We start from the raw sequence: 10,581 nt of genomic DNA on the forward strand, positions 1-10,581 counted from the left end.
TTATTGGGGAAGGGAGTCTTCCTTTCCTCAGCAGGGCCTCTGAGAGTCTCTTTGCCTAGCACCAGGTACCAAAACGGTACCTCCAGTGTCTTCCACTTCAACATCAACATGGGAAACTGAAAAGCCATAAAATACCCCTTTCCCTAACTGTGCACACGCTTCTGTCTTTTCCCCCATTGCTCTGCAATACAGGATGCCAGCCGGAGATTCCTCGGGCCACTTCAAGTTGACGTGGGATTTTTGCCAATGCCCATTGTGGAGATAGATTCATAAATTCCAAGGCCAGAAGGGTCCATGGTGACCATCTAGTGAATCCAATTCCTTCCAGACCTGTTGTCTGTGGCTGTCACCAGCAGGACCAATCAGCCTATTACTTTGCTGTCTGCTCTAGCTAAGAGCTCCCACATCCGAGCTAGCTGGGGAGATTTTTCTCGCATTTGTTTTGAGGAGCTGTCAGCCCCAGGCCAGGGTGCCATCTTTGCCCTTGATGAATGTTCATTAAAGCACATCCATCCTGACGGGCGCATAATGAAAATGCTTCTTGAAGCAGCATCAATGACTCCCCTGTGCACCAACACTCCAGGACCAAACCTCTCCCTGCTCTAGTTTCAGAGATCCCGGACAGTTTCTCAGCGTCAACCTTGGAGAGTTTGCCGTTCAGTCAGGGATTAGACACTGGGAGGAAAGGAGAGTGTCAGAAGGAAGCTGGTATCTACCAGGAGGGAATAGCCTAGAGCCCACAGTAAAAATACACAATCTATTTTTAGCTTTCATCTTCCAAATGAAAAAAGGCTCCAGCAGAACTCGGCCAGCCGGAACCCCGCTGCTCCATTCCTCTCACCAGAGAGCGCTGGCTTGTTCTCGAGTCTCGTGCCTCATTTCTCATTTTGTCTCCTTCTTTCCCCCTAGTTTTAATTTTTTGGTACGTTGTTTGGAGGTGGCGGGGCAGCAAAATGCATTTCCATTTCACTCTCTCCTGCAGAGAGAGGCAACCATCCAGCTATTTCCGGAGGTGAAGTCAGAAAAGCTGCTACGTAGTAGGTCTCTGTCTCTGTGCTGAAGTCCAGTCTTGGATCCTCACCAGAAATGGGTCTGGCAGATTTCCTTCACAGCCCAGCCAGAACCTGCCTAGGCCACATACTCTGTCCTGGCAAGATTCCTCTCTTGCGCTTTCTCACCAGGACTTTGGAACAAAACAAGCACCAAAGAATCTCTACCAGGTTTTCTATAAGACTCATTGCCTGGATGCTGCAAGGACTAGCGCTATAGCAATATCTACAACAGATCAGATGTTGGGACAGGCTCGTGCTGAGATGCTCAGTGTATGTCGGGAGAAGCTCAGTGTTCAGACTGACTCCTGTTGAGACAGAACCGGCGCTTGTTGGGACATGGCCCCGAGATATTTTAGTTTTAGGTGAACAGCCAGCTTTTAATTGGCTCCACTCAACAAAGCAGGTAGATCTTTACATTAATAGGGAATCTCTGACAGTCATTTGAAGGTCCCTGAAACACAGCCAGACTTACCTGCTCCATGTTAGGGGTAGGATGTGGGCCCAGAAAGGATTACCCTGTTTGTGGTGTCTGGGCTTCAGGCAATACTTCCTCTCTCCATATACCGAACCCACCAGTGAATGCAGGAATTAAGGAAGAAAAAAAAAAAAAAAACTTTCCCCAAAAGCAAACCTGGGCCCACGTTGTTTGGTGGTGAATTACACGTATAAAAAGGCAGTAGCATAACTGGAAATCTCATTTATCTACAGCTCAAGGCTAAAAGCCAGGAGGAATCGTCCCTAGTTGTTTTCCAGGAAACATAAGTTGGGGCAGCAGCATGCCTGAGGTTGGAGAGCCGTGTTGTGTTTATCAAAAGGCCCAGGTTCATTCTGAGCTACCCAAAGCCTCTCTCCTTTTCTCCTCCCAGAGTCCGGCGGGCCCTCCTTCACCATTGGCAAATCTATCTGGCTGCTGTGGGCCCTGGTCTTTAATAACTCGGTGCCCATTGAGAATCCAAAAGGCACCACAAGTAAGATCATGGTGCTGATCTGGGCCTTCTTCGCAGTGATCTTCCTGGCCAGTTACACAGCTAACCTGGCAGCCTTTATGATCCAGGAGCAATATATTGACACCGTCTCTGGGCTGAGTGACAAGAAGGTGAGGCGGACTCACAGAAAATAACCACAGTTTGGGAGGGGAAGCATGGGGGCATAACCATGGCTGGGTATGGAACACACAGAATGAGTAGGATAGGTATATTAGGTTAATCAAGTAAGGACTGAAGAGAGCTGACCTGCTTTGCCTTCTGAACAAGTCAGGCTTCCATAGCGTGGACTGCTGGTGGATACCAGCAATAGGAGCATTGTGTAGAATCCATTAAGCGTGGTTACTGCTTACTCTGAATGTGTGTACCTCAGTCTGACAGTCGTGACACCCCTCCGGGGCAGAGCGGGACTAGGAGTCCACGCTGTACATCCTGAACAGGAAGAATATGGTGGGATAAGTGTGCGTTGAGAGGGCGAGGCGAATGGATGGGGTTAGGGCACTATTCCAATGGTGGTTGGGTTGAAGATGAGGAGTTTAATAGAATCACAATCTTGAGGGAGCAAGAACTCCTTTTGCCTAAGGTTGAACAGATTTGAAGGCTGAATGGTCGGAGTGTGGGGTGGAGGGGGAAGGAACAAAAAAGAGGCTGAGAGAAGTAACCTGGGAGAAACCAAGATGGAGAGCTAGCAGAGTGACCAGCAGAGAGAGACTAAAACCAAAGAGAAGAGCAGAGAGAGGAGAGCAATGTTCTAATGCAGAACCTGACTTGTGGGCCCTCTTCTCCCACCACAGCATACAAGTATTGCCCACAGAGGTCAATAGGAGATTCTCGTGTTCTATGATAGAAGTGGACCCAGTAGCTTTCCTGTGTGTCCCTTTTTCCTCCCCACTAAGCCAGGCTCTTGCTAACAGAGCACAGGCAGGTCTCCAGCTAGGAACACCTATTAATAAATCTAATGCCTTTGGGGGGCAAGTGCCAGGAAATAGGGTTCCTGCACTCAATGGCTAGGGTTTGTGGGACTAAGGGTCACGAGGCCTGGGTTTGATTCCCAGCTCTCCCATGGACTTGTTCCACCTTGGCCAAATCGAACCAATTTTGACAAAGTGGGAAACTTTTTGTGGCAGCATCATCCCACTTTTCAGCCAGTGCTGGTGCTGATACAGGTTGACGGTGACAAGGTGGGAATAGATAGAAGGGGTAGAAATGGGGTGGAAGCTGGGCTCAAGGTGAGGGTGAAAACAGAGCCTGGGTCTATCACTGGGCTAAGGAGAAAATCCAGGAGGAGGCCTGGAGTGCAGTGCTGGGCCTGTTTGTTGGACCAGGCAATTGATTGTTGTTCGTGGTGATTGCTGTTCTAGTTCCAACGGCCCCAGGAGCAGTATCCCCCATTCCGCTTCGGCACCGTTCCCAACGGCAGCACGGAGAGGAACATTCGGAGCAACTATCCAGATATGCACACGCACATGGTGAAATACAACCAGCGCTCGGTGGAAGATGCCCTGACCAGCCTCAAAATGGGGTATGTCTCCCTTTAAGAGCAACTTTTCTGAAACAGGAGTGTGCCTCCATAGCTGGAGCGTGCGTAGGCTTCTACCCCCAAAATGCCTGGGGTGGGGCAGGAAGGGGCCATCATCCCGTATTTACGTTATCAGAAACGTGGGGGGATGGAGATGAAGTCAGATCAACATGCCTGACTTTAGGAGACTACTCCAGGTAAGAGCTCCCACCACCTAACAAGCATACAGGGCCAGGTCCTCCACTGCTGTGAGGGGGGTGTAGCACCATAGAAGTAAAGAAGGAGCTGTCCCAAGATCTCCGTCTGGCACCTGGTGTGTGTGCGTTTTCAATAGTGAATCAAGTAATTTAAGAATGCCTCATCCTCTTGCACAATAGCCTTTAGCTTTCAAAGGGGATGAGTGGGTAGGAACTAGGGAGTGAGAGAGAGACACACAGATTGTCCCTGCAGAGAGCATCAGGTAAGAAATCCACCCTCTCTTTGGGTATCTCCTGAGTACATATTCCCTCCTGGCACTACCGTCTTCCAGATGAGAGGGCAGACTGAGGTCCTGACCGCTTGTGGTCCTTACTGAGCCTATGGCACTTCTCATGAGCACAGGCGTGTTAACAACTGTATCCTGCTGCTGCCAAATTTTAGCTCAGGCTTGTCTACACAGCGGCACAGCTGCACCACTTTAGTGCTTCAGTGCAGACACCACCTATGCCAAGATGCGGGGTTCTCCCATCAGTGTAGGTGATCCACTTCCCCAAGAGGCAATAGCTAGGTCAAGAGAAGTCGTCTTCCATTGACCTAGCGCTGTCTACACAGGGACTTTGGTCAGATGAATTATGCTGCTCAGGGATGTGGTTTTTTTACACCCCTGACCAACCTAGTTAAACTGACCTAATTTTCTAGTGTAGACCAGGCCTTTGCTGATTACAGGCTGTTGACCTGAGGATATGCCTACATGTAGACACACCCAAGGTAACTTCGATCTATCTCCCTTGAAGAACAATAGCAGTGAAGCCATGGCAGAATGGACTGTACAAGCCTGCCTAGACCCTGGGTATGTAACTCTCGCAGGTAGCCCATGCTGTCGCTCTTACTCCCACAGCTTCATTATGATTGTTCTTCAAACTAGCCAGATCAAAGCTAGCGGGGGTATGTCTACACAGACTGCCGTCGTATCTCTGATTGCAGTGTAGACATCCCCTAGATCACCTCTTCAATTTCAATGGAGGACAGGGTTTTTTCCCTTCATTTTGTGTCCTTAATTGTTATGAGTGTTGCTATGTGATGTTAAACAGCTGCCACCTTTTACCTCAGAGGTGGCTGCCTTTCAGTGGTGTGCAAAGTGATCTTTATAGATATGTCACTGCCTTTAAAATGATATTGGCCTGAGGAAAGCATTTTGTTGAGAGTAGCCTTCTCCCATTTGGAGCCAAAACTCTAGTTGAATCTGGGCTTGTTGACCATTTAGCTGCTGAGCCTCAATACCATTAGCTGCTCCTCCTTGTTTAGAAAGGGAAGCGTCCAAGTTTCCTCCCCGGCTATCTGACATGAGATGCTGAATCCAAAGCCCCTGTGGATACTCTGTTTCCTCCCTTCCCGGTATCTCCTCACCCTTTCCCTTCCCCAGCCACTCCTTTCCCATCTCCTCTGTTGCTGTCCTTGCCCTGAACTCTCTGTTTGGTTCCAGGAAGCTGGACGCCTTTATCTACGATGCTGCTGTGCTGAATTACATGGCCGGCAAGGACGAGGGCTGCAAGCTGGTGACCATTGGCAGCGGAAAGGTCTTTGCTACCACCGGCTATGGCATTGCTCTGCAGAAGGATTCCAAGTGGAAGAGGCCAATTGACTTGGCCCTTCTGCAGTTCCTGGGAGATGGTGGGTATTTCTTTCCCCGCTCAGCACCGGGGAGCGGTGTCACTCCTCTGACTGGGTGACAGTGTTAGCCTAGCCCTTCCCTTCTTGCATTTCTTTCCTTGCAAAGCTGGGGAAACAGCGTTACCCAAGAATCAGACACGCACAAAGGTGGCTCTCCTATCTCTCACCTTCCCTTACTTGCTTGCTCTTCCCTTTTCCTCTCCTTTCTCTCTCTGGCACAAACATGCTGCTGTTTTATTTAAAAATGTATTTATCCATTAAAACTGGAAGAGGATCAGACAGTCCATCAAAACCAGCACTTACGTTGCGAATTAACCCAGACATCTAGGGCTCCATCCCTGTAATCTAGGGGCCAGATCTTCAGCTGGTGTAAAAGTATACCAGCTGGGAATCCTGGCCCTAGCTTTCTCCTCCACCTGCCACATGGAAGTCATCTATGGCACGCAGCTTTGAATCTCTTGGTCTCCTGGTACCTTAGGGAGCCCCGGCTGGACTCTGTGTAGTCAAGCAGTCAGTCTGTGGTCTGAGCTGTGCATTAGGGGAAGCATCAAGAAGTATTCAGAGAGCTGTTCTTCTCTGTCAGGTTATTTGTGGTTAACATTCAATTGGGCCCAGCCTCTCCTGGACGTTATTCTCTCTGCAATCTCTCTCTTCCCGCTAATAGGCAATAAAACTCTCCTGGCAGCTTTGAGACCTTAAGTGATCTGTGTGCAAAGTATAAAGGCATGCGGGGGAGAGGAACGGGACGTTCAGGAGTAAAACCTAACAGAGCTAAGGGGGGAAGAGAGGGGGAAAGAGGCAGATCAGGACAGAGGAAGAGAATTATGGGGAGAAAAGAGATGCGTGTGGAGGGGAAGAAATCAAGGAGTCAGAAAAAGGCTATCACACGTTCAAATCTAGGAGAGTTCGGTGAAGGCACAAACCGGGGAGAAATCCTAAAGGCTGACTAGAAGAGAATTCTATTAATAACTTCTGGGACGCAGTGGATTTCTTTTCTGCTCCTAAAACAATGTAGACATTAGACTGTGAAGTGAGGGGGTCGGTGCCGCATGCTGCAGGGGCACAGGATGCACCTGGCTAGAATCTCAATCTGTCCCTGTGTGTGTAATTGTTTCCCAGGGGAAACCCAGAAACTGGAGACCGTCTGGCTGTCGGGGATCTGCCAGAATGAGAAGAATGAGGTGATGAGCAGCAAGCTAGACATTGACAACATGGCCGGGGTCTTCTACATGCTGTTGGTGGCCATGGGGTTGAGCCTGCTGGTCTTTGCCTGGGAGCACCTGGTGTACTGGAAACTGCGCCACTCTGTCCCCAAGTCGCACAAACTTGACTTCCTTCTGGCCATAAGCAGGGTAAGTGCCTTCCCCACACGTTTCCACTACGTGGCCATGTTCCCCCCAAGTTGCTCTTTATTGAGCTTATTTATTCAGGAGGGGCTAGTTTGTCACCAGGAGCAAGGGCTGAGTGGGTGTGTCTGGTAATGGGATGCTGAGTATTTTGCCTCCAGGCTACTGATCAGAATATGATCCTGATGAGTAACCAAAAGCTGCCAACGTCTACTGGCTCTTTGGTGGCTGCGTGAGCGGGATATGTGGGCTCGGTTCTGCTCCTTGGGGATAACACTCTGAATCAAAGATCCACTTTCACAACTGGCCCAAGGACTGACTGGGCCTGGCCTCTCCCCCTTAGAGATGTCCTTCCAGATCAAGTCAGAGGCACATTGCTGGGGCAGGAGGGAGGAAGCTTGTGCTTCCCACAGTGTCTGTGTTCTGTGGATAAAAACAAGCCTCTTGTCTGAATGGCTGCAGGGTTCTCTGGTGGGAGCCTTTTCCCAGCCCTAAATTCACATGAAACAATCGAGCACCAATTAAAAGCGCACCAAGGAAATGAATAATGAATGGATGCGCCAGTCCCTGGCCTTGTCACTTTCACATTCCTAAGCCAAGATAGCTTATCGCATGTGAAATGCCTTGAGTTTAGTATATGGCTCGTGCTCCAACAAGCCCTCACCTCATCTGGTGTGAAACCAAAGTTAATGGGGATGCTGTTCAAAGCGAGGCTGGTGAGTGAGTGAGAGAACTGAGGGAAAGACTAAGGTCTGGGTTTCTCTAGGCAGGAGGAAGACATCGTGGAGACATGCTTGTTGGCTAGGCCTGGGGATGGATGGTGTTCTGCCCTCAAGTTCCACTGCTGATCAAAGTGCTTGTTCTGGGGATGAGTCCATTGGGTCACTAGTGGGAGGAAACTATTCTAAAAAGGGAAGATGTTTGGAATCAGGGTATTTGGAAGTAATACAGAGATCTTTGCACAGTAGACAATACTCCTGGGCCACAGCAATGTGACCTCAGGCCAGTCCTGGGCTGCTCTCCATCTCAACTATGGGTGTTTATCATTGTTCTGTAATTTATCCACTTTATCCTGCATGAACATGGAGCTTGTACATGAGGGATTGCCCTGGGTCATCCATTCCAAGGACCCAAGATGCACTGATTTATCATTCTTCACCTCCCTCCCTGTGCCCCCTGCACTCAGGGTTGCTCTGCCCACTTTCTCTCTCTCTCTCTCTCTCTCTCTCTCTCTCTCTCTCTGCTTTTCAGGGCATTTATAGCTGTTTCAATGGAGTCCAGAATCTGGAGAGCCCTGTTCGTGTTCGCACTCCCGATGTCACCGCTAACTCTGCCCAAGTCAACGTGCTGAAGATGCTGCAGGCTGCCAAGGACATGGTGTCAACAGCCACTGTTGGGAGCTCCCTTGAGAATGCCACGCGCACCATCGAGAACTGGACGAACCGGAGCGAAAACCTCCAGACCACGTTCTCCCTTAGAACTCCTCAGCTTGTTGTCCAGAACACCAGTGTGTCCAACAGGCCACCCTACTCCTCCAATATGGCCACAACAGAGAAGCTTGGGCGGGACTGTGCCCAGAGGGCTGTTCCACCACCCATCTCTGCTCCCCAACAGCCCTTTGTGGACTCTAGGCTGCCAGCTAATGAAAACTGGAGGGCGGTAAATGAGCAACCTCCAATACTTCACCCCTTAAAGTTTAGAGGAAGCTATTCTGGGGATAAAGTTCTTCCAGGTTCCACCATGGGTGGCTTTCCGCACCTCCTGGTGAGAACCATGCCTCCATCCCATTTCGGGAGCCACGTGCCCCTGGGAAACCATCTTAGCACTCCCCTCTCACCACTGAAAACTCAAAGGGAGCTTCCCCTCCCAGACATCTACAAAGAGCACAAGCGCCCTGTTTCCAGGGGAGAGGAAAAGGAGAAGCTCCCACCAAATGTTCACCTGGTATATGGGGAAGGAGGACACGGGGGCCCAGCCCAGCTGGCAAAGCTGTTCTCCACTTCTGAGAAGAGCCCTTTCTTGCCTCCCGACTGCATGCACAGCTCCTTCTCAAAAGCCGACAGGCCTTGCAGACCTTTAGTTACTGTGTTCAAGGAACCGGAACCAGTGGAGCTACCTCTTCTGGGCAAGGAGAAGCCGAACAGGAGAGCCAGCCTGCTGAGGTCTGCCTGGGAGCAGAATGAGAAACACCATTCCCTAGGCATCCGGAGATACGACGGCAAGTCTTCCGCCCGAGGAGATGTGCCAGATCTCTTCCCCAAAGCCGGTGTGGCGCTGAGGCAGACACCAATGTACTATCCCACTGAAGCCCTCAGGCCCAGTGCTATGTGCAACAGAAAACGCGTGGAGGCAAACTCCAGGCTCCCTTGGAAAGGACAGCGGCTCCTGCACTCTCAGGCGGCGAGGCTGCCCTCTTACGGGGAGGCATGCCTGCAGAATGCCACCGGCGTGCACCGGGCCTCCTCCACTGTGGTGCACAAACAGTACGCCTACATGAACTCCTATACGAACCTGCCCATGTACTTGGGGCGGCTTTACCAGGGGCCTCCCCCGCTCTGCGAACACTCCAGGACCAGCCAGCGCTGTGTCAGTCGGGCTCCCTGGGCACCCAGGAGCAGGGACTACTTGGTCCAAGAGGACAGCCGGAGGACCATGTACTTTGACAGCATGTACAGAGACTATACAGAGCGAAGCAGAGCAGAGCCGTCCTTCCTCCAGATGGTCAATACGGAGAGGAGGGACCTCCTGGCAGCCCAGAGAATGAACAGTCCTTACGCTGCCCGGTCCTGGAGACGAATCTCTAGCCTAGAGTCCGAGGTGTGAGGGTACAGAGGGGGGCAGGGTTAGGGCTATCGTTACTTGGCCTATATCCATGTTACTGCTGTCACACACCATCTGGAGATAACCACTTCAGGTGGAACTCTTGGGGATTGATCCCATAAGGGAGACTCTAAAATCTCAGTCCATGAGTTTCCCCTGCTCTTTGGCACCAGCCAGAAGATCTTTTCCCATTTCCTCAGCTACTGACGGACCAAAAAAAATAATAAAGCAGCAGCTATTTGATACGGGGCACAAATCTAACTGTAGAAAGCACTTTAATGTGTGAATTCTGAAGTCTTCCATTGCTGGGCACTGGGACTTAACATGGGCAGTGCGATGCTCTTGGTTGTGTCTTGTCCAATTGAAATGCTCAGTCATATGTGGCTATAGCTATAAAGTATCCAGTACAATGTCCATCCATTTATTTTTGGTTCCAGTTAACTGGGGGCGCATGCCCACAGCTCTGCTCTCTGTGGAAAAAATGGGGACATCTTCCAGCCCTGCTCTCCACCCCCCAACTGTGACGGTCACAGCTTGAAATGGTCTGCTAATGAATGGGGACCACACCAGGGCCAGGAACACCCCCATTTCTTAGGATAGTTTCAATAGTTTTCTTCACATTTTGGTTTCTTAAAGCGAGAACTCACAAGGCCATGCCCAGGTCATTAAAGAGATGTTTTAAATCTTATTTCTCTAATTCTGCCATCATTCTGAACCAAACTCAGGGTCATTTTTGCCAAGGTTTCTACTGCTATCTAACAGGCAGAGAGCCGCCTTGTCATCCGGGAGGCCTGCAACTAGTTAAGTAAATGAGTCAGATTCTCAGCTTGTGCAAATCAGCTGAGCTCTGGTGAAATTGGTGGATTTACACTGATTTACTCATGCACACAAGCTGAGGCTTCAACTAGAACCTGCACTTGAGTCTCTCCAGCCCGGCCCTGGGGCCTGCACCTACCTCCACTGACTTCAGGAGCAGGGACCAAGTCTCTGGT

The 10,581-nt window shown here is 50.4% G+C and overlaps 1 protein-coding gene across 1 annotated transcript in view; it reads left to right on the forward strand.

Annotated features, from left to right (window-relative positions):
• Positions 1-10,252, forward strand: part of GRIN2C (glutamate ionotropic receptor NMDA type subunit 2C) — a 33,382-nt gene extending 23,130 nt beyond the window's left edge. Inside the window, exons 8-12 of the mRNA XM_034790432.1 lie at positions 1,919-2,148; positions 3,397-3,557; positions 5,236-5,423; positions 6,543-6,775; positions 8,021-10,252. Of these exons, the coding sequence (XP_034646323.1) occupies positions 1,919-2,148; positions 3,397-3,557; positions 5,236-5,423; positions 6,543-6,775; positions 8,021-9,592 (2,384 nt within the window). The 3' untranslated portion in view covers positions 9,593-10,252. The remainder of the gene's footprint in view (positions 1-1,918; positions 2,149-3,396; positions 3,558-5,235; positions 5,424-6,542; positions 6,776-8,020) is intronic.
• The last annotated feature ends 329 nt before the right edge of the window (positions 10,253-10,581 follow it).

The sequence above is a fragment of the Trachemys scripta genome, chromosome 14, assembly GCF_013100865.1.
Source record: "Trachemys scripta elegans isolate TJP31775 chromosome 14, CAS_Tse_1.0, whole genome shotgun sequence".
Taxonomy (NCBI): Eukaryota; Metazoa; Chordata; order Testudines; family Emydidae; genus Trachemys; species Trachemys scripta.